Raw genomic sequence first — 24,851 nt, forward strand, 5'->3', positions numbered from 1 at the left:
AGTGTTTGGCATGATGAAATTCCATTCGTCACTTAATTTGGATCGTTTTTGTGTTCGCTACGACTTCCGTCGTAATTAACCGAACAACGCAATCGTACGACCAAACGAGCCGACATCCGTGATATTTTTTAGCACATTTTAAGTTCCCTATATTTTAAATTCATTTTAGAGCCTTGAAATGCGGTTAAACGGGGCTTAAACGTGCCAAAACGCAACAAAAATCAAGTTTGGATGTGCAGGGGCCTGTTCTGCCAATTGCTGAAACTTGCTGCCAGCACACAAGGTCCATACGAACCGTATGGAGGTGCTTACGGTCCGTAAGCCCTCTCCAGCACAGCAGACTTCATTTTTATAAACCCAGTTGTTCCCCATTGTTTTCCACATGGTTTTGGCCATTCTATGGGCTGGTTTGGAGGCTCCCATGGTATTCAAATTAGTGGTCTTGAGGTGTACGGTCTAGGTCGAAGCTCGTTTCCCAATAAACGATCTTAACGGTTCTAGCATTCCTATAAATACCCAACCCATTCACTTGCGAAACCCACACTTGATTTTCTAAGATATCTCTAAGTTGAGGTGCTAATCACTTCATACCTGAGATTACTTGGAAAATCAAAGCTTGCGAGGACCTTTTGTAAGTATTCTTTCGTGCTTTTCATTCGTTTTTATCATAAAAGTCAAACTGGGTTTGACTTTCTGCTTTGACCAGTTTATGGTCAATGCGAAGTTCGTTTGAACTTCATAACGTGAGCGTAATCACGATGGTTATAGTCCCTAGTGACTATACCTACTGATTACCACGTTATCTAGGCTCAGTGACGAGTCGTAGTTTCGGCCAAAATGCGTATTCTCACGTATTTTGTAACCAAACTACTCTAGGATATCAAAACCGTTTGTTTTGATATCAAAACCTGTTTTCTAACTTAACTAAACATGTTCTAGCATGTTTAGCTCGTCACTTTTTAGATTAGTGCTTGTGTAGAGTCGTAAGTCAAGCGGACTAAACACCCGCTTAGACTTTCAAACACGACCCATTTGGTCGATCATTAGGATCCGACCAAACATGTTTAGTGACCATAGTAGCATAGGGAATAACCTTCCGAGGTTATACTTTATGGGCACCTAGTTTAGGTAGTTGTATGATAAGTAGTTTATATGCCTTTGGTAAATTACCAAAATACCCTTTTCATATATAATTGGTAATTAAGCATATGTAACCTAAACTTTTGTCACATAACTGATTATGTAGCATAATTAAACATGTATGGGCATATGATACTTGTCATAGGACTAGTTAGACATCTTGAACGCGCTTTTGCGTGCACAACGCGTTAAAGTAGCATAAGCTACCTTAATTGTAACATCCCGAAAATACAAAACTCTTAAATTCTAATCATATTACTAATAAATTAGTAAAATAAAATAACTAGGGATGGGACTAACCTAGTTAGTTAATTACCTATGGGTAGTAAGAGTTAAAACATGAGAAAAACTAAAGTTGAGGGACCAATTGTGTTTAAATGTAAACTAAAAATACTAAAACATAACAATTAACTCACAACACCATTGTCTGGTGTTGTTGAGATTGACCAGGAGACAGGGGCAAACCCAAGCTCCCCTTCAAACCCTAGACTCCCTTAAATTAATCAAATTGAAGGTCAAGATCTGTCCCAAATCGAAACTCAAGCTGAGATTAGTAATCCTCATCACAAGAGGATTACAAGGTATGAAAAATTTGATGAAAACTCTCAACTTGAAATTCTCATGAAATTGAGAATTTCTGAAATTTATGGTTGCATGTTGGTTTTATGATGAATTAAGAACCCCATAGTGTCAAAGGACAAACCCTAGTCGATTACTTAATGAAATTGTGCTTATTTGTGTAAAATTCATAATCACCACCTAAAGTGATAAGTGGGTTTTGTGAAACTTGATAAACACTAGGATTAAAGTGGTTGTTCTAGTGTAATTGAAACTTTGTTAAGTGAATCCAGAATTATAAAATCAGGACTATATGACAAGCTATGAACTTGTTAGTGAATCATGTAAAATTCTGCCCATAAAGTGTTTGCATAAATGCCTCAAAGAATGCTTAAAACTGAGAATTTAAGTTAAAACGCATAATTACGATGTTTCAGCAAGTTATGCGATATGTGATTTAAAGAGAGTTCTAAATATGCCATACTTGAACTCTATAGGAAAGGACGCCGGAGCATCAAGCGGACAAGCCGGTGACAACTTGCGTTTGAAGGGTCCACTTTGAAGGTATGTAACTTAAATCGTTACATTGGGTAATTTAATAATTAGCATACGTGTAGTCGAATCTTAGAATAGAAGTTGAGCTGAATTAAAGCGATAATGTTCGCTATGTTGAATAATAGATAAAGAATTGGTTAGATCGCATTGGTAGTCATCAAAATGGAGGATTCCATAGATGAGCCAAACGGGTCGAATAATCAAATGATGTGAGGTTAATGCATTGTAGTATGATCATTCGGTCATCGTCATTGTTCGTGAAAGACACATTAGAATACGAGAAATCAGTGTGTTAATCGTTAGAATGAGAAATCTTGGAATCGGGTTTGGGCAAAATAACCAAATCAAACAAAACATGGATTTGCAGTGGCTACCGTAAATTACGGTATCCACCGTAATTTACGGTAGAGATCAAATGTTTACGGTGGTTTACCCCTGAATTACGCTGGACCAGAATGATAAAATGACTATCGTAACTTACGGTGGATACCGTAAGTTACGGTAGAGTCTGGAAACGTTGGCTAAGTTCTGTATATCATAGCAAATCGAATCTGTTTCTAATGTAGTTTCGATTAAACCATAATTCCATGAACTCTAATACTAATGTTTAATGTAAACATTTCAGTTTCTAGGTATTCAAGGATTACGGATGACGGTCAAGCAAGCTTTTGAAGAACCGAACACGAACTTTTGAAGCTTCCGCATAAATTAACTCTGTTTAAACAATGTTATGATGTAAACCGTTTGCTAGACAACTTATGGATGTTTTAATTAATCGGTAGATAACTAATGTTTGTTACCTTAGAACTTGGTTCTGGAAACTAAGGCTTTAACTTTAGACATCTTTTGTATAAAATCTTATGATTTATTACTAAATTCTAGTAGAAATTTTAAGGGTGTTACAAGTTGGTAATCAGAGCTTAAGGTTGTCAACAAGTGTTCGGTTCAAGCTTGATCGATCGTCCGGTAAGGAATTAACTTATTATGTTAGTAGATTATACCTTGTGTAAGAAAAGAGATGTGAATGGATGTGCATGGGAAGAGTGTGTTAATTCACTCAAACCCGGAAAGTGCACTAAAAGTGAACGGTTAAAGCAAGCTAGGAACTTGGCTAAACCGAAACAAATAAAGTTATGTTACAAATGAAATGTTTAACGTTTAATGTAAACATTTCAGTTTCAAGATGTCGGAAGGAAATGATGATGATCCGGTGCAGACAAGCACCGAACGAATGAAAGAGATTATTGCCGAAGAAGTTGGGAAGGCAATTGAAAGTGGTCTATCCGGGTTTATAGACAAAATACAAAACACGGTGTTATCATTAGTTGAAGAACGGGTCAAAAGGTTGGAAGATAGTGTCAACCTTATGAAAGATAAAACGGGAGAACTTAAAGGGTGCTCATATAAAGAATTTATGGCGTGCAAAGATGGATAAGTGACGTTGAAGGAGTGTTCGAACGAACCCACTGTGACGTAGGTGACTTTGTTGCTTACGGAATGGGTCAATTGAGAAATCAAGCCAAGGATTGGTGGGACAATAAAAAGAAGGAAATGGGAGCCGAAGCGGCAAGGGCCATGACTTGGGATGAGTTTAAGGAACTGTTCCTTAAACACCATAGTCCCAAAGCAGTTATCAACCGGATCAAAGGGGAATTTATCCAGTTAAGACAAAAGGGAGAATCAATTGATAAGATTACGGGCATCTTCATGGATAAGCTGAGATTTTGTGACAAGTTAGTCACCACTGAAGAGCAGAAGATATACTATTATTACAACATGCTGAGTGCTGAATACCGGGAGTTTATAACTCCCTCAAAATATGAAACTCTCACAGAAATCATCAACACCGCCCGGGAGCGGGAAATCGAGTTAAAGAAGCAAGTTGAGAGGGGTGAGCGAAGGGCACAAGATGTGAATCCAAGCCCTACAAAGAAAGCTAGAACTGCTGAATCGGGGAAGAAACTGGAGGCTAAAGGCGGGTCGCCAAGTTGCCAAGTATGTGGAAAGGGGCACAAAGGTGAGTGTCGCTTCAAAGACAAACCGTGTCCGGTATGTGGGAAGACGGGACACACTGTATTGCTATGTCCCAGAAAAGTTTCCGTTTGCTACAAATGTTATCAACCCGGCCACAAAAAGTCTGAATGTCCCGAGTTGGTTGGAAAGAGAGACACAAAAGAGTCTCCAACAGAAGCTCCCAAAGCGAAGGCTAGGTCCTTCCAACTTACCGCGGCTGAAGCAAAAACAGAACCCGATGTGGTCTCAGGTATATTCAGAATTAACTCAATTCCAGCACGTGTACTGTTTGATACGGGTGCGAATAAATCCTTCATTTCGCATGGATTTATTCGGCATCCTTCTTTTATATTAACAAAGTTATCTGTGCCCTTAGAAGTTGAAATAGGGGACAACAAAAGTTTTATAGTTTGTGATGTTTGTCGAGGCTGCAAATTAAGCATTGACGATGAAGAATACTTGATAGACCTAATCCCGATGTGAATGGCGGAATTTCAAGTAGTCGTTGGGATGGATTGGCTATCTCAGCACCACGCATTGGTCGTGTGTTTTCGTAAGGAGATAAAGTTAATATCTCTGAGCGGGAAGCACGTCACTATCTTGGTGAAAAAGGAGGCAACCCCATAGTATGCTCAATGTTGAAAGCTCACAAGCTTATGAAGCGAGGATGAAAGGCATTCATGATATACGCAAATGAACCCGAGAAAGAATCACGGAAGATTGAAGATGTACCGGTAGTACGAGACTATGAAGATGTGTTTCCGGAGGATTTGCCGGGGGTACCGCCTGAATGGGAAGTAGAGTTCGGGATCGAATTGATTCTGGGCGCAAAACCCGTAGCAAAAGCACCATACCGACTCGCACCATCGGAACTACAAGAGTTGATGTCCCAAATTCAAGACCTACTTGACAAGGGATTCATAAGGCCAAGTGTGTCTCCTTGGGGCGCACCGGTACTATTCGTGAAAAAGAAAGACGGAAGCATGCGCATGTGTATCGATTACCGGGAATTAAACAAAATCACGGTAAAGAATCGATACCCGCTTCCGAGGATAGATGATTTATTTGACCAATTACAAGGTGCGAACTGGTTTTCAAAAATTGACCTTAGATCGGGGTATCACCAACTAAAGGTCAAGGATGAAGATGTGCCGAAGACGGCTTTCCGCACGAGATACGGACATTACGAATTCCTCGTGATGTCATTTGGGCTAACAAATGCACCCGCGGCTTTCATGGACCTCATGAACCGGGTTTGCAAGCCAATGTTGGATAAGTCAGTCATCGTGTTTATCGATGATATTTTGGTGTATTCAAAAAGTGAAGCTGAACATGCACACCACTTACAAGAGGTGTTAGAAACACTTAGACGAGAAAGGTTGTATGCGAAATTCTCTAAGTGTGCCTTTTAGTTACGAGAGGTACAATTTCTTGGCCACATCATAAGTGCCGACGGAGTATTGGTGGATCCGTCAAAGATCGAGGCCGTGTCAAAATGGAATCCCCCGAAGAACCCTTCGGAAATTAGAAGCTTTTTGGGGCTTGCGGGATACTATAGGAGATTCATTCAAGATTTCTCCAAGATTGCGTCACCGCTAACAAAACTAACCCGGAAGGAAGAAAAGTTCATTTGGGGTGTAGATCAAGAAAGAGCGTTTCAAACGCTAAAAGAGAAGTTGACTCAAGCTCCGGTACTGGCATTGCCGGACGGGGTCGAAGACTTGGTGGTTTATTCGGATGCCTCACTATCGGACTCGGATGCGTTTTGATGCAACGGGGCAAAGTTATAGCTTATGCCTCGAGGCAATTGAAGATACACGAGAAGAAATATCCCACGCACGATCTCGAGTTGGCTGCGGTGGTATTTGCATTAAAAATATGGAGGCACTATTTATATGGGGTAAAGTGCACCATATTTACCGATCATAAGAGCTTAAAATACTTCTTCGATCAGAAGGAGTTAAATATGCGACAAAGGCGATGGTTAGAAACGGTGAAAGATTTCGACTGTGAAATACACTATCACCCCGGAAGGGCAAATGTGGTGGCGGATGCTCTGAGCAGAAAAGCGGACTATGTCCCAATACGAGTAAGATCGATGCAGCTTGTGGTGACCTCGGGTATACTTGAACGTATCCGAGAGGCGCTGTAACATCCGTCAAAAACAGATACTCGAAACCCGACTTGGAAACCGGATCCTAAACAAATAAATAAAATAGCGAATTTATCTTTCTTTTATTATTTTGTGGAATATATAAACACAAAACTCTTAGTCATGCAGTTTACTTTTTTATAAAAATAAATAAATAAATAAATAAAAATATAATAAGTAAAAAAAATAAAATGTTACCATGAGTCTTAATTAGATTGCTAGAAAGATAAAAAGTCTAGGGGCATTTATGCCAAAGCAATCAAACTTCAATAAACTCAATTAAACTCTACCGTTTCGTTTTGCTTGCCGGTGACCGAATTTTCTGCAACTCCTTTCAGTTTTAGTTCAACAAAATTAATTCCTTCTAATGATCATGATTACCCTTAAATCATATGCTTTTACACCATATAATTGGCCCAACGATTCTGAGTTTAAGAATGCTATAAAACCGAAATCATCAACTCTATGCTACACCCTTTGCACACTCACAACATAACTCGCTGAACTTACACCTTTGCCGGAGTTCGAGACGTTGCCGGAATCGAGTCGAGTCGGAGGTTCACAGCGGAACCACGTTCTTCGTTTCGGTATTTACTTCTTGCTCCTTTGTTCCTTTCGTTTGTTAAACCTTCTGTGACATCCTTTTTGGTATAAAAAAATATGTGTAACAGACGAAGAAACGACGCCGGAGTTTACAGAGACCACGACGGAGTCTCGTTTATGAACGTATGTAAACGAGGAACAAGTTTGCATCGAATCTGAACCTTCATTGTTTCGGTATACCTTTCTTACTTCTTCAATCCCCTCGTTAAATCTCTGTTAAAATACTATAATTCTTTTGATATTATAACCATGAAAACCCTGAAAGTTTGAAGACAAAAAGGAGGAACTTGATACTAGTCACTTTCGTTTTCTGTTGTAAACAAAGGTGGCTGGCACGATTATGTTAATCGGAGGTCGCGGGTTTGATCCCCGCCTCCGACACAACTACTGCACATTATATTTTTCTTCTTATTTTCTAAAATCACTGTGTCATTACTCAAATCCGTTTAAATGAAATCTGCACCGCCGTTACGTCAAAAAAAAACAGTTACGTTCCATTGATTGCTGTTAAATTCCTAAAGCACAAACACTTGGTGGTGGTAGGTTCGATCCCCCACTGGTCCATATTTCTTTGTTTGTTTTTTTTTTTTTTTCCTTTGTAAGACTATGTACAGTTTCTCTTTTAAAGGAAACTACATTACATTACAAATCAAATATTTTGGGATTAGTAAATTATATAATATGGTTTAATTTTAAACAACGATAACAGTTAGTTAGTGTATGAGTATAATAAGAAATGGAGTTCTAATACGATCTCTAAATTTATTTCGAATACAAATAATTGGTGATTTATTTTAAATTTTGTTTTTTTTTACATTAAACTTAAACATCTAAACAATTAGATTATAAAACCATAAATATTAGGATTATTATCTAATTTGTGGAAAAAATAACTAGGTTACTTATGTGACATTTTAAATCTCTAGGATAACCATCACGTTCACTCTCTTGGATTTTCCAATCTTACTCGTGCGTACTTACAAGAAATCGCAACGCAAACAATGTGAGTATACTCGATCCCTTTTTGTTTTAAACACTTTTGGGATGCAACATGTATTCTATATATCAAAAACACTTGACACTTGAAACTTATTTGAAACATACTCTATCCATTTAAACATGAAACATAAAACTTGTGATGCTTGAGACTTTTATGCTATGTGAACGTTTAATCCATGTGTGTAGTTCCGCCTTAACAATGGTAGCGCTATAGGGGTAATGCACCTCCCCGTTAGTCTTTGGGGTATTGTTAGGATGAGACATATAACCTCCCGTTAAACTTTGGGAAAGGCACTTAACGCATTGGAAACTTGGGCTATCACTTGGACTGCGTTAGCTAGCATGGGGAAACTTGTTATATGTTTTCGTGTTGGATATGAGTCTTTAAACGTATAAACTATTATGCTATGTATTAAAACTTGTATGCTCGCCAACATATTTTTGTTGATGTTATTTTAATACATGTTGCAGGTTAATAGACGAAGTGATCAAGAAAACAAGCTAAGATGAACCTAGAAACCCATCTAGAATAGACAATGTTTTGAACTATTTTTGATACAATGTTTGAATCTTGTATGACACTTTGGCATTTATGAAATTTGACTTAATCGATATTGTCACAATTAGTGTTATGATGCTTTTGAGCGATTTGTTCGTCTCATCCCGATGTTTCCGCCATCGGTTGGGGTGTGACAGGCGCAATCAGAAGCAGTGAAAGAGGAGAATTGGAAGAAAGAAAGAATAATCGGCCAGTTGAAAGATTTGTCGGGTGGAAATAACGGGTTGAAGACTCGATCCGGAAGGATATGGGTTCCAAATACTTGTGGGGTGAAGATGCTTCTACTCGATGAAGCTCATAAATCCCGATATTCAATTCATCCGGGTGCGACCAAGATGTACAATGATCTGAAACAAAACTATTGGTGGCCCGGCATGAAAAGAGATATTGTGAAATATGTGGAGAAGTGTTTGACCTGCTTGCAAGGCAAAGCGGAGCACCAGAAGCCATATGGTAAATTGCAACCATTGGACATCCCAGTTTGGAAATGGGAACAAATCACCATGGATTTGTTGACCAAATTGCCCAAAACCAACCGTGGGTTTGATGCTATATGGGTAGTCGTGGATAGATTGACGAAAAGTGCTCACTTCATTCCGATTCGTGAGACTTATACATCCGAGAAGATGTCAGAGGTATACACCAATGAAATCATAGCACGTCATGGGGTACCGATATCCATTGTGTCAGACAGAGATACTCGGTTTACCTCAAATTTTTGGCGTGAATTCCAAGAACAAATGGGAACTAAATTGTCCATTAGCACCGCTTACCATCCACAAACGGATGGGCAGGGTGAAAGAACAATACAAACGTTGGAGGATATGCTGCGGGCTTGCATTATTGACTTCGGGGGTAGTTGGGATGTCTATCTACCCTTGGTCGAATTTTCATATAACAATAGCTATCACGCGAGCATTAAAATGGCCCCGTATGAGATGTTATATGGTAGAAAGTGTCAAACTCCGGTATGTTGGGGAGAAGTGGGTCCACGAGGACTAGCACCTATGGATATAATCCGAAGCACTAATGAGAAAATTGAAGTGGTGCGAGCCCATCTGAAAGCAGCCCAAGATAGACAAAAGTCTTATACCGATAAAAGACGAAGACCGATTGAGTTCCAATTAGGTGATATGGTTATGCTAAAGGTTTCCCCATGGAAGGACGTTATCAGGTTTAGAAAAAGGGGAAAACTAAGCCCGAGGTTTATTAGGCCATTTAAAATCATCGAACGGGTTGGCAAGGTGGCTTATCGCCTACAATTGCCGGAAGAATTAAATGGGATACATGGCACGTTTCACGTGTCGCAGTTGCGAAAGTGTCTAGCGGACGAAACAGCTTATGTCCATTATGATGATATCGAGGTGGACAATAGCCTGAATTATGCAGTGAGACCGGTGGAGATTTTAGATCGAAAGATCAAACATCTGCGAAACAAACAAATCGATCAAGTCAAGGTCAAGTGGGAACATCGGAAAGGTTCGGACTGTTAGTGCAGAATGTCTATCACCTTCGTCAATCGGAACCGTAGCTGAAATAGAAGTAAGATAGGCTTTATGTTGTAATTAGTAGAGAAAAAGCAAGGTGGCATTATTGTAAATAAGAGGGAATCTCTTATAACCTTGTGCCTATAAATAGGAGCCTTAGGTTTAGAGTTTAGAACTTTTGCCACATTAGAGCTTGGAGAGCTAGGTGCTTAGAGAGAGAAACTAGAGAGAGAAAGTGGCAAAACGTGATTCACGGAGCGTGTAATCGTCAGATTATCAATAGAATCACAACACTAGTACATTCTCGTGTGTTCGGTCACACACGTTCACGGATTCCGCACGTCGAACGTGTCGTTACGCAATCGATTCAGAGCGAAAACCGGACCTACAAGTGGTATCAGAGCAGGTGCTCGGTTGCGAAGATCAAACGCACAGATTCGTACTGGATTTCATCAGAAACAGATTCGAATTTCATTCAGATTTGTCAGTTTTCTTCATTTTTACTTGTTCTTCACGTTTTTGACTGAATTTTGACAAATTGAACAGGTTTCTACGGTTGAAAATTGCTGATTTTCGGATATGTTGGGCGAAACTATCAGATCCACAAGCCTACAAATTTTCAGATCTAAATTCCAAGCCGTTTGAGAGAAATCTGAAATTTTGTGTTCGAAAAAGTTGAGACATGTTCACTGTTGATGTTGATGTTGAAGATGGATGTCAGCCGATCGGCTAGCCCAATCGATCGGCCGACATCTCTAACTGATTCATGGCAATATTGATAATAGCATTTAAAAAACGTTGACTAGTTGACCCTAGCCGATCGGCTAGCATCACCGTTATATTCAACCAATCGGACAGCGTACACCTTGTTCCATTTTGATAAAAGCCAACATAGTTCTGTGTGATAATAAATAACAACTGACAAATAAATCTTGTGGTCCTATAGAATTGAAGCTATGTGGAATTAAGGGGTCAAATTAGATGTTGTTTGAATCAGTTTTTTAATTCACGCAAACAAATGGAACACCACTGTTTCCCAGCCGATCGAACCAACCACTCGATCGGCTAGAAAAGCTTCCTGTTCGATCGAACCAGTCACTCGATCGGCTAGAAAGATTTCTGTTCGATCGAACCAATCACTCGATCGGCCAGCAACTTCGATCAAACGGCAGTCAAAGGTGAAACTTGGATCGGCTGGTGTAGCCGATCGAACAGCATTGTTTCTTGATCGGCTGGTGTAGCCGATCGAACAGAAACTCTTGTTCGATTCACCGTCTTATTCAACCAATCGATTAACAAACAATCATTTAAGTCAAACGTCTTTATGCATTAACAGTCAACTTCATTAAATGTGTGCATGTGATCTGATGTCATATTAGCGGTCCTATCTCAATTAAAATCATATTAGCGGTCCACTCACAAAATGAATTGAAAATCATGTATATCTTAGGTCAATGTGATTACATAAATGCTCACGTGTTTGTGTTTTTCAATTGAAATTGATTGCTATCTGACTGACCTCCATTTGCAATTGAATTAATCCTGCCGCAAATTAATTTGCATGTGTTTGTGTTTTTCATTCAGTTGAGAAAATAAGATTCGGTCCAATCATAGTCAAGTGCAGCCCAACTTGATAAGTTTTAACATTGTAAATTGCGGTTGTCTGCAATTTCTTGTTGAGGCCCTATCATATTGTAACAACCATCAAAAAGGCCCAATCAACAACTATCTTGCCGACCACTAACATTGTGGCCCTATTGAATAAGAGTTTTCAAAGACAGTTGTCGGATTCTTTAATACAAAAGGCCCAATCATCATGCACCGACCCATTAAAACTTAGCGGTTTAGTTAGATTTGCTTGTCGTGTAGTGATTGTCAGCCATCATCAAGAGTGTTGTCGACCATCATATTGGTTTGTTAGTTTGCATGTGACAATACAATTGGCCAATCGATTGGTTAAGTCTTGTCGCTTAGTGCCTACTAATTCTTGTTGTGTAGTGATTGTTGTGAAGTGTCTTCATTCGGCTAGCAACCTCGATAGGCCAGCATTGTCTTGGATCGGCTAGCAAGTTTCTTCAATCGAGTAGCCCACTCGATCGGCTAGCAATAGTGTTGTCTTGTTCGAGTAGCAAGTGATTTGGCTAGCATTCCTAACCGAACGGCTAGCATATTTGTGTAAAGCATTTCCAATCGGTTAGCTCAACCGATCGACCAACTTTCTCGTCAAAACGCCAACCGATCGAACAACAAGTTGACTTTTTGTTGACTCACTCGATCGAACAGCGTTTCTGTCCGATCGACCAGCATACTATCCGTTCGATCAACCTTTCGTCCGATTCAGTTGTTTGATATTTTTACTGATCGTTTGTTTTTGTGTTTGCAGGTGATTCGAGGAGTTTTTACAAGGTGCAAATTCCGAGAAGTAAAAATTGTGTGAGCTTTGAGCGAAAAATAATTTTTGAACCAAGTCAATTAACAAAGAAATTGTGATAAAAATGTTTGACGAACAGGAAAATATTAAACTTGAAAGATCAAACAATTGGTATAGTGGTTGTTATTTTGAGTCAAAGGAGGTTGTGGTTGAAAGATTTAAATATTTTATGCGTAGGAAACATGAGAAGTTTAATGATCTGGAAAAGCGATATGATGATTTACTTAAAGGTTTGAGAATGCATTACATAACGATATCAGACGCTGAACAGAAATCTAAGTTTGCAGATGCATTACCTTTAGAGTGGGATGAATTTGTGTGTAAGGTGAAAAAGGATTCTAGGTTCTCAAAATTTAGTCCAGATGATTTCATCAGAGAGCTTAGAACACAAAATTGTGAAATTGAGAAGAAAAAGAAAGAGTTGATAGTGGAATTAGAAAGAAACTTAGAAAATATAAATTTGGATGTGATTTTTGAAATAATGAAAAGAATTAGAAATGGTCTTGGTGTAAGAAGTAGGATGAAATATGATTACAAGAGAGGTTGTTTTTTAAATGAAGATTTGAATCCTGCTGATATGATTAAAATTTTTCTTGCAGGAACGTCAAAGATTGAAGAATCCAAGAAAGATAAAATTTCAAATTGTGAAGTTGTATGCTCAAAATGTGAAAAATCTGAAGCAGACAATGTTAAACTCTTGAAGGATGTGGAGAGTTTAACATTGGAAATCAAAAGCTTGAAAGATGAGAAAGAATCTGATAATAAACAGATTCTTGAAATGCGAGAAATTTTTGAGAAATTGAAGTCTGAAAATATCAAACTGTTGAATGGCGTGAACAGTTTGACATCAGAAAACAAAATTTTGAAAGAAAAAATTGAAAGTTTTGAAAATGAAAAATTAAAAATTGAAAAAGAATTTCAAAGTCAAATAAAGATTCTTGAAGATGGGAGATCTGTTTTTAGCAAGAACAATATTGAAAAGCAACAGGTAATAAATTCCCATCGTCAGACGATTATTCGACTTGAAAAGGAAGCTGAATGTGCTCAAAATAAAATTGACGAGCTTGAAAAGAAATTGAAAGGTTTTGTGATTTCTTCAGAATTAATGAATTACCCTTGTCCAAAACCGATCAATTCAGTTCCAATAAGTGACAATGTCATAAATTTTGACAAAGTCAAAATTGAAGATTGTGATGACAAATCTGATGATGAAAAAAGAAAAAGAAGAAAAACGAAAAACATTTTTGAAATTAAATGAAATGTTTAAAAATACTGTTTTACATTCTACTGAGAAAGGTGAATGCTCAACGCAAAAACCTGTAAAGAAGAATGTGGAACAGAAACAAAAAGATAAACAATCGAAAAATTTTCAAAAAGAAAATAAAAGCTCATCAGATCAATCATCCAATCACAATAAAAAATCACAAAAATTTAAAAATCAAAACTCAAAAATAGTTGGTAATAAGTGGTGCAGGTTTGACCACAGTGCTCAAAAGTCAAATCAAGTTTATGGGAAAAGATGGAATGAAGATTCTTCAGAAATAAATCTTCCTGATGATAGAAAAAGGAGAAGTCATGATTACCACAAGGCAAATCAATGTTATGATCTAAGTGTGTGGTATGAAAATAGTGTACGATATGAAAGTGAGAAGAGATATGATAACAGAGTGTGTTACTCTTGTGGCTATCAAGGACACATTGCTGTTAACTGCCAAAGTCAGTGGTTTGAGACGAGAAGATGCTTTAAATGCCAAATCAAAGGTCATATTGCCAGAGATTGCCCAAGGAGATCGATGGGAAGATTGAGGGGTGAATCTCAAAGAATGGCAAAGAAACCAGTCAATGTCAAGCCCAAAGAACAGAAGGTTCAAGAACCTAAAATTCAAGAAAAGAAAGTGAAGCTTTCACAAGGGCAGAAAGACAAACTGAGAAAGAAAAGGAAGAAGGCAAGAGAGTATCTCGAAAGGATCTTGTCCTCGAATACAACAAGAAAATCAGAAAAGAGTTCTGATAATCCAGTTTGCTCATCAAAGACTGACAAATCAAGCAAACTGAGTTCATCAGATACAAATCTGAGGACAGACGGGTTGAAAAGAAAAGAAAAAGTTCCTGGCAATGAATTTGTTTCTTCGGAAGCAAAGGAGCCACGTGTTGGCGATGAATCTGACTCATCAAAGTCAGACAAGCCACATTCAGGCAATGATTCTGGTTCGTCAAAACCAGAAGAGTCAAGATTTGAGGTAAAATTGTCAAAATCACCCAAGGCTGGTCAGGCTTGGGTGAATCTGTTTAAATGAAAAACATGACTTGCCAGAACTCCCAGGTTGGTAAGTGGGGAGTAGGAATCGGCATTTTTCTTGAGAAATTCACAGGTTGGTAACTGTGATATTTCGAATTACAAAAGACTAATTAAGGACATTAAGTTGTACTTGATTTTTCTTTTCGACAAGTGATTAAAGGAAAACAAAACTAATTTTCTGGAAAAACCATTTTGATTAAAACAAACTTAAGTGTTTTGAAATCATTTTGTGAAATAACCCCAAGTTTGTGAAAAGACAAACAAAACTAATTTTCTGGAAAAACCATTTTGATTAAAACAAACTTAAGTGTTTTGAAATCTAAATGGGAAAATAGTTTGTTGTCAGGGGGAGTTCTGATTGTTTAAGCCGAGTGAATGGCGAATTGAAGCGATTTGATATCAGTTTGTCAGGTTATTTGTACAGTCTATTGTTTTCAAATTTTCCCGGAAAATCAAAATTGAAACATATTTTGATTTTAGGGGGAGTAAGAAAATTTTTAGAAATTTTGAAAAAATTTGAAAATACAAAAACATGATAAAACCAGAAAATGCCATAAACATTAAAAAAAATTTCAAAATGAGTTTTGTTGAGAAAAGAGGAAATGATAGTACATCAGTGGACTATCACAGCACGCTAAAGAAATGAAATGTCAAAAGTGATAAACGGTCTCACTGATGATGTGTCGATAGGTTCTTACACAATTAGTAAAGTTTGTTCGGGATATAAATATAAAATATTCAAACTTGCTTATTTCATGGGGAACATTACTTGGATATATAGGTAACCCCTGAAATCTCGTTTGAAAGATTCTATAAGATATCAAACTTTCTTAGATTATGGGTAACATTTCACGGATATATGGGTAACCCCCGAAATCTCGTTTGAAAGGTTTCTCTTTCTGAAATACTAGGTTTGTTTATACTCAGTGATATCTGGGTTATTATCCCGGGACTTCTGCTGAATGGAAGTTCTGACCTAGTCCTCGGATAATACTTGCTGCAAATGCTTGAAACACAGCATAAGCCCTCAGCAAAATGAGACAATAAAATTGATCATTCTTGTTGTTGTAAAAAGATCCTCTAAAGGGGACACAAATCATGATCTCTCTACTGAACGGTAGTTCTGACCTGAGCTCTCATGATTTCAAATCTAACCCTTTACAGATATCATCTTAGTATACCTACCTGTAATTCTGAATATTGAGATCTGGATACGGGAGTATATTCTGAAATGGGACACTCAATTAAGTTTGTAAGATTGAATATTTGAATCTAGATACGGGAGTATATTCAAGAAGTGGGACACATGAATGAGTTTAAGTTCTTAATTCACATACTTAGTATCCTGATCAGATTGAAAATTGTGTGAAAACTTAAGAGGACAACTATATCGTCAATCTACGTGAATCGTTTAAAACTTAAAATGATTAAAGCTTAACGGTGCTAGTGATTTGTCTCATGAACTGATATGATCCTCTTACACAAACTCACAAAAATATTATCTGTATATATTTGTTTATTGCATTTCATTAAAAACAAAAACCCAAAAAGATTTTCGGAGTGTTTTAGCATAAAATTTTGAAAAATTCAAAAAGATTTTCGACAACTGATGATGAAGAGCTGATATTCAAAATTCAGAGTGCTAAACATGATGAACAGGGTTATTCATTTGAACTTGAAGTAACTTTTAATGAATGAATGATTTCTACCAGTAAGTTTCTTAAATCCAACAATTATAAAATTGTGAAACTTATGTTGAGGTAGAGGATGTGCAGGTTAACCAGGTTTCAAATCCTGAGCAGATGCAGAACAAAGCCAGGAATTAATCCTGAACTTGTGAATCAGTGAAAGCCAGACTACGATCCCGACAGCTGAGTCTAAGGGGGAGTCTGAAGACAAGCTCAACGCAAACGAAAGCGTGGATTCAAAGAGCCAGGTATCGTTCCTGGAAGAGCTTGTAATCGGAAAGCAGGTGTCGATCCCAAAAGCACAGAAGCTTGACGAAAGGGGGAGCCTGAAGAAAAAGAGTCTAAGCGAGAGGGGGAGCAACGGAAGCTCAAAAACAGATCCACGAGGATTCTTCTCGAGAAAGAGGGAGTCTATGGTTGCTAATACCGTCAAACCTTCAAGAAGACTCAGAGAGAGAGAGAGAGAAAGACAAGAAGCTACGAGTTTGACTACAGATTGACTGCGGCAATATCCAAGGGGGAGTCTGTTAGTGCAGAATGTCTATCGCCTTCGTCAATCGGAACCGTAGCTGAAATAGAAGTAAGATAGGCTTTATGTTGTAATTAGTAGAGAAAAGGCAAGGTGGCATTATTGTAAATAAGAGGGAATCTCTTATAACCTTGTGCCTATAAATAGGAGCCTTAGGTTTAGAGTTTAGAACTTTTGCCACATTAGAGCTTGGAGAGCTAGGTGCTTAGAGAGAGAAACTAGAGAGAGAAAGTGGCAAAACGTGATTCACGGAGCGTGTAATCGTCAGATTATCAATAGAATCACAACACTAATACATTCTCGTGTGTTCGGTCACGCACGTTCACGGATTCCGCACGTCGAACGTGTCATTACGCAATCGATTCGGAGCGAAAACCGGACCTACACGGACACTACATGGGAGTCCGAAGAAGAAATGAGACGTCTCTACCCTACATTGTTCGGTAGTACCTTGGTTTCGGGGACGAAACCCTTTTAAGGGGGGTGGACTTGTAACATCCCGAAAATACAAAACTCTGAAATTCCAATCATATTACTAATAAATTAGTAAAATAAAATAACTAGGGATGGGACTAACCTAGTTAGTTAATTACCTATGGGTAGTAAGAGTTAAAACATGAGAAAAACTAAAGTTGAGGGACCAACTGTGTTTAAATGTAAACTAAAAATACTAAAACATAACAATTAACTCACAACACCATTGTCTGGTGTTGTTGAGATCGACCAGGAGACAGGGGCGAACCCAAGCTCCCCTTCAAACCCTAGACTCCCTTAAATTAATCAAATTGAAGGTCAAGATCTGTCCCAAATCGAAACTCAAGCTGAGATTAGTAATCCTCATCACAAGAGGATTACAAGGTATGTAAAATTTGATGAAAACTCTCAACTTGAAATTCTCATGAAATTGAGAATTTCTGAAATTTATGGTTGCATGTTGGTTTTATGATGAATTAAGAACCTCATAGTGTCAAAGGACAAACCCTAGTCGATTACTTGATGAAATTGTGCTTATTTGTATAAAATTCATAATCACCACCTAAAGTGATAAGTGGGTTTTGTGAAACTTGATAAACACTAGGATTAGAGTGGTTGTTCTAGTGTAATTGAAACTTTGTTAAGTGAATCCAGAATTATAAAAGTTAATATTCAGGATTGATAGTTAGATTATTAAAAATCGGGACTATATGACAAGCTATGAACTTGTTAATGAATCATGTAAAATTCTGCCCATAAAGTGTTTGCATAAATGCCTCAAAGAAGGCTTAAAACTGAGAATTTAAGTTAAAACGCATAATTACGATGTTTCGGCAAGTTATGCGATATGTGATTTAAAGAGAGTTCTAAATATGCCATAATTGAACTCTATAGGAAAGGACGCCGGAGCATCAAGCGGACAAGCCGGTGACAACTTGCGTTTGAAGGGTCCACTTTGAAGGTATGTAACTTAAATCGTTACATTGGGTAATTTAATAATTAGCATACGTGTAGTCGAATCTTAGAATAGAAGTTGAGCTGAATTAAAGCGATAATGTTCGCTATGTTGAATAATAGATAAAGAATTGGTTAGATCGCATTGGTAGTCATCAAAATGGAGGATTCCATAGATGAGCCAAACGGGTCGAATAATCAAATGATGCGAGGTTAATGCATTGTAGTATGATCATTCGGTCATCGTCATTGTTCGTGAAAGACACATTAGAATACGAGAAATCAATGTGTTAATCGTTAGAATGAGAAATCTTGGAATCGGGTTTGGGCAAAATAACCAAATCAAACAAAACATGGATTTGCAGTGGCTACCGTAAATTACGGTATCCACCGTAATTTACGGTAGAGATCAAATGTTTACGGTGGTTTACCCCTGAGTTACGGTGGACCAGAATGATAAAATGACTATCGTAACTTACGGTGGATACCGTAAGTTACGGTAGAGTCTGGAAATGTTGGCTAAGTTCTGTATATCATAGCAAATCGAATCCGTTTCTAATGTAGTTTCGATTAAACCATAATTCCATGAACTCTAATACTAATGTTTAATGTAAACTTTTCAGTTTCTAGGTATTCAAGGATTACGGATGACGGTCAAGCAAGCTTTTGAAGAACCGAACACGAACTTTTGAAGCTTCCGCATAAATTAACTCTGTTTAAACAATGTTATGATGTAAACCGTTTGCTAGACAACATGTGGATGTTTTAATTAATCGGTAGATAACTAATGTTTGTTACCTTAGAACTTGGTTCTGGAAACTAAGGCTTTAACTTTAGACATCTTTTGTATAAAATCTTATGATTTATTACTAAATTCTAGTAGAAATTTTAAGGGTGTTACATTAATGGGTCGCGATGGGTCGAAAGCACTTGGTTAGGTTTCAATTTAGGATGTTAGCTTTGTTAAACCATATCACATGAGTTCCAACACTCATTTGGTTTACAAGACTTCATTCTATCCGATCTTCCGATTTAGGCGTCTATTGTTGACTAGTGGTTCGATTACTAGGTGCTACTTGATTTCTCTGGTTTGCTTGAGTTTATTGAAGTTCTATTGATTGAGGATACTTTGCACTACATGTGAGTACATAGTTCCCCTATTTTACTGTTTTCAATTGTTTTGGGGTGATTCATATGTACGAAATGGTTTCAAAGTTTAAACGATGGTTTTTCAAAAACAATTAAGATGGTTTATACAAAACTAATAACGATTTCAATAAAGTGAACAAACTTGTTGGTTGTAGTTACATAACAAATGAAATTCATTAGCATTGATCAAGCCGACCAGTATTAGGTTATGGTACCATAGGATCTGACAAATCCCGTTACTTTACTACACCCATGGTTATGTGTGGGGGTTGTGGGTAGCGACTGAATCTGATATTTGTTAACCTACCCTTTGGTGGTTTGTTAACTCGAGAAGCGAGAAGCGAGGTGGTCGAGTCACAAAGGTTTGAATGTTGTTAGCGAGACAACCATAAATTGTTATCACAAATTAAAACAAGGATGGTTTAAACGATTTTTAAACGAGTTAATGATTTTGAAACGATTTAACAAGTTAAACGATTTGGGTAAACGATTGGTTTTTGGTTAGTGTTTAGATAACGGGATGGGTGTAATGTGATGAAAGCATGGTGGATACACCGCTGGTACTTCCTATATATAAGTGTTTTCAACATATTACATACCGTGGTGTTATTTAGTTCACTTGGGTAAACGATTTTGAAACGATGTCACACAAAAATGTTTTTCTAAAAGATATAAACCATACGAGTTTTTACAAGATGTTTTACAAGTTGGTTTTCTAAAACAAATGTTTTTGGGTTAAGAAGCATGGCTATGGGATTTTACCAACTATAACCCACTTGATTTGAGTTGGTTAATTATGTTGCAATACACTTTTCAAAACAAGGTTTGTATTTTGACTCTTATAGTCTAATAAAGTACTACAACATATAAACGAGCCATGATTTCGATACTCTTATAAAACCTATGTACTCGCCAGCATTTCTTTGCTGACTAAGTTTTTACATATGTTTCAGGTGTTGATGCTTGATTGATTTCTAGGATGCATGCGTCATGTAGGATCTGGACAAGGCCTTAGTGACATAATAACTATGATAGACGATATAAAACTTGTTTGTTCTATGTTAAGACAATGTAATGTTTAATATTATCAATAAAACGAAACTATTTTTGTATCCATGGTTATGAAACGATAGCTTCTGTTACAACACTCCCCGACGTTTTCGCCACGGTTTGTTGTCCTACGTGGTCGGGGTGTGACAACCGCTTTGCCACAATCGGACTTATGTGAGTTTATAATCTCCTATCCCGTAACTTGCGCTACAACATGATTATATTCTATGTCACTTTTATGATTATGATCGCATCGCATCACGTCATGTTTAAGTTTTTTTTTCTTTTCTTTATCAAAATCTTCTTTCTGACGTATCGTCTTACACCTATCGGTGTTAAGACCTATATCCTTTATTATTAACTATTTTCTAATTTGTCTCACAATATTCATATTTGTTAAACATTGTTTCTTACTAAAACTAAATCTTAGTTTAACATCTATCTCTTAAACTCATGTCAATTACTTATATTCAGGAATTGACGACAAGAATTTATTCTTTTCCGCTATTATTGTACGCAGGGAATCGTAACTAGTCCTCGTGTTTTACCCCAAGTGACCCGTGGGTTCTTTTGCTTAGCCTCGTAGGTTATTTCTTTAGGCTTTCACCCCTTTTTGATTTATTTCTTTCTATTGCTGACACGTGGTTCATTTAATCCTTTAAACCCTTACATGGTTTATAATCCCGAGGGTTATGATGATTCCGTAGATCATCTTTTACTCGTGTCATTTTGTTTCGACACTTTTTAATTCATTTATTTTACTAATCCTTTATACAATCACACCTATCAATGTGATCACTGTTCTTCCCCATAAGGATTTTATTAATAACTTGTTACTTGGATAGTTACCCATAACCAAGTTTCTAAATCCTTATTTATTGATACTTCATTACTCACAGCAGCGAATAATATGTATTACCCATTTAGCTTATTTCTTGAGAATATTTCTGTCCGAGTATTAATTTCTCATTTTTGACCTTAATCCATTGTAATAATAACAAAATCCATTTACTTTGTTTTATTATTCCATATTGTTGTATGTAAATGATGTTTCAACAAACACCTAAAGGGCATTATTTTACTAAACCCACAACCAAGTCTCATGACTATTTATTTGGCCAAATTTTAACATCTAACACAAGTTCATATATCAAATTCCACATCAACATTCTGGTTTTACTTCATATAGCTCAAACAACACTAGTTTGACAATCATGATTTTAGTGTTCATCATGGTTCTACAAAACCCATCAAGCACATATAATGGATGATCATAAAATTTCATAGTTTACACACTAATTAAACAAACTAATGACTAGGGTTTACTCCTAGACATGATTTCATTATGATTTCATCCAAATAACAATCATGCAAACGCAGATTTCGAATCTCGTGTGTTCATCTAGAAATCAAGATGAAATCGAACCATGAAATTTTACATACCTTATGATCCCTTTACTGCGGTGATCACTAATCTATGCTTGGATTTCGATTTGAGCTTGATTTGAGCCTTCAATTTGATCAAATTGTTAGAACTAGGGTTGAAGGTAGGTTTGGTCGTCCCCTTTGTGTTCTGTTCGATCCACACACACAAATGTGCGTTTGAAATTTCAATTTTGTTTTAATTAAATCTAATTTAATTTTTAACACCTTTGGCCCCTCAACTATTAGTTTATTTTATTTTTGGTGTTTTAAATAAACTCCCATATTACTACAAGATCTTTAACTAACTAGGTTATTTTATTTATTTTTTTTATTCCTAGTTAGTTTATTTTGTTTATTGCTAACATCGAATTTTATAATCGCAGGTTTATAATTTCGGGGTGTTACAACGGTCATTGATAAAATTGCCCCTAATCTTTTAAAACAATTAATTAAATAAAGTCAAATATGACAAGATTGCTATTGATTTAATCTCATCCTTTAAACACACCCATTGGATGGCCCAGATCGCTTCCTAGACTTTCTAGGAAAAACACACTTTCCGCAGGATCCCCACTCTACATATATATAGGGAGAGGATCATGAGAAAACTACATATAAATGAGAAAACTAGAAAACTAACTAAAAAAGCAAAAAAAAAAAAAAAGCTAAAAAACATACCAAAAAAAAAAATTTACAATTTTTAATAAAAAAAATGCTAGTTTTTATGCCTAGAAAAAAAAATTTCAAAAAAAAAAAAATTGTTGTATTACACATGTGCAGTATATGTGATTATATGTGTACTACACATGTGCACTATATCCGTAATAGTGCACATGTGCAATACAACCAAAAAAATTTTTTTATTTTCTTTTTTTTTTTGAAAATTTTTTTCCATGCATAAAAAGCTACGATTTTTTTATAAAAATTTAAAAAAAAATGGCATGTTTTTTTTTGGCATTTTTAGTTAGTTTTTTGGTTTTCTCATTTAAACTAGTTTTCTCATGATCCATCCCCTATATATATATATATATATATATTGTCAAAAAAAACCCACTCACATGAACTCGTTGTTCAAATAAAACGCCATAAAAACACCCAATTCAGAAAAACGCCATGAAAAATACCCAGTTAAAAACGCCATAAAACACTCAGTTCAGAAAAACGCCATAAAAAACTCGGTTGAAAACGCCATAAAACACTCAATTCAGAAAACGCCATGAAAATACCTAGTTAAAACGCCATAAAAACACCTAGTTCAGAAAAACGCCATGAAAAAACTCAGTTGAAAACGCCATAAAACACTCAGTTCAGAAAAACGCCATGAAAATACCTAGTTAAAACGCCATAAAAACACCTAGTTCAGAAAAACATTGTTAAAAATATAGGCTTAGAAAACAAATGCAGTATGCAAGCAATGCAGAATAGAGCAGCAGCAGATGCTCTATTGTTTGATGCGCTAATCAGATAATAGATGCTCTAGTACTAGATGCTCTAATAGATGCTCTAGTACTAGATGCTCTAACAGATGCTCTAATATGTGGCTTGCGTTATTATGTGGGATGCGCTATTATGGAGCAAGTTCAGAAAAACGCCATGAAAATACATAGTCTAAAACGCCATAAAACACTCAGTTCAGAAAAACGCCATAAAACCCAGTTAATTTTTTTCGAAAAGTATATCAATAGTATACTCGTTGGAAAGATAAAAAAACGCTGAGTTTTATGGTGTATTTTTTTCGAAAAATAATCACGTATAAAAAAGTTATTGTCGTTTAAATATGATGGGGAAAATGGCATGTGATTAGCATGTGCACATTTGCTTGGATCTTCCTATTTTACCCCTCCTGGTAGTTCCAAGGCCCCTATTATTTACAAAAATGCCACCGCATCAATCTAAGCCACAAACCACTAAGATCTTGTGGCTGAGAATCGTTCTTACCGTTCTCAAACTTTGAGGCGTTCTCTCCTGATCCTGTTCCTATATATATATATATATATAGAGTTAGGATCCTGTAAAAAAGGCCCAAAGTGTGAGAAAGGTAAGAAAGAATCTCAACCATTAGATCTTTTGATCTAATGGTTGAAATCAGTACGGACCAAAATGTAAAATATTTATATTAATTTGGATTGAATTGAAATATCTAGGGGCAATTGTGTTTTTTTATCTTCATTTTGTAAATCAATTCAATCCAAAACCCCTGCAATTTCGTTCTCTCTCTATCATACGTTCCTAATTTCTCTCTTTCTCTCTCTTTCTTCTTCCATATTCAGAACATAATCCCTGCAAACATCACGAATCTGAAGATCAAACATCAATACGAAGATCAAACATCAATCGGAAGATCAAACATCAATCGGAAGCGGACCGGTAGTGGTTGGGTTCGACGACGGCGAGTGGTTGGGTTAGATGACGGCGGCGGTTGGGAACCATGAGATTTTACTGTCGGGTGGTTGTGTTCGACGACGGCGGTGGCGGACCGGCAGTGGTGGTGCCGGCAGCGGAGAAGAAGATGATACAAAGATGTAAGGATTATTGAATGGTGTTATTTTTTACTGAATGGTGTTATTTTTTACTGAATGGTGTTATCTTTTATGAATGGTGTTATTTTTTACTGAATGATGTTATTTTTTACTGAATGGTGTTATTCTTTTCTGAATGGTGTTATTTTGTTTCTGAATAGTGTTTTTTTCTTTTTCTGAATGGTGTTATATTTATTTACTGAATGGTGTTATATTCTTGTACTGAATGGTGTTATATTATTTACTGAATGATGTTGTTTTGTTTAC

At 36.7% G+C, this 24,851-nt stretch overlaps 1 protein-coding gene across 1 annotated transcript; it reads left to right on the forward strand.

Annotated features, from left to right (window-relative positions):
• Positions 1-3,750: 3,750 nt before the first annotated feature.
• LOC118485592 lies at positions 3,751-7,142 on the forward strand. The gene is made up of 2 exons (XM_035981888.1): positions 3,751-4,516; positions 7,090-7,142. The coding sequence occupies exons 1-2, from the start codon at positions 3,751-3,753 to the stop codon at positions 7,140-7,142; spliced, it is 819 nt and encodes a 272-aa protein (XP_035837781.1).
• The last annotated feature ends 17,709 nt before the right edge of the window (positions 7,143-24,851 follow it).

The sequence above is a fragment of the Helianthus annuus genome, chromosome 2 (genome assembly GCF_002127325.2).
Source record: "Helianthus annuus cultivar XRQ/B chromosome 2, HanXRQr2.0-SUNRISE, whole genome shotgun sequence".
Classification (NCBI taxonomy): Eukaryota; Viridiplantae; Streptophyta; class Magnoliopsida; order Asterales; family Asteraceae; genus Helianthus; species Helianthus annuus.

Bases quoted from the DNA above. Each gene is read 5' to 3' on its own strand.
- LOC118485592 (XM_035981888.1), top strand. From the start codon at position 3,751: ATGGGTCAATTGAGAAATCAAGCCAAGGATTGGTGGGACAATAAAAAG. The intron at 4,517-7,089 runs GTATATTCAGAA...TATGTGTAACAG, and splicing joins AGAACCCGATGTGGTCTCAG to ACGAAGAAACGACGCCGGAG.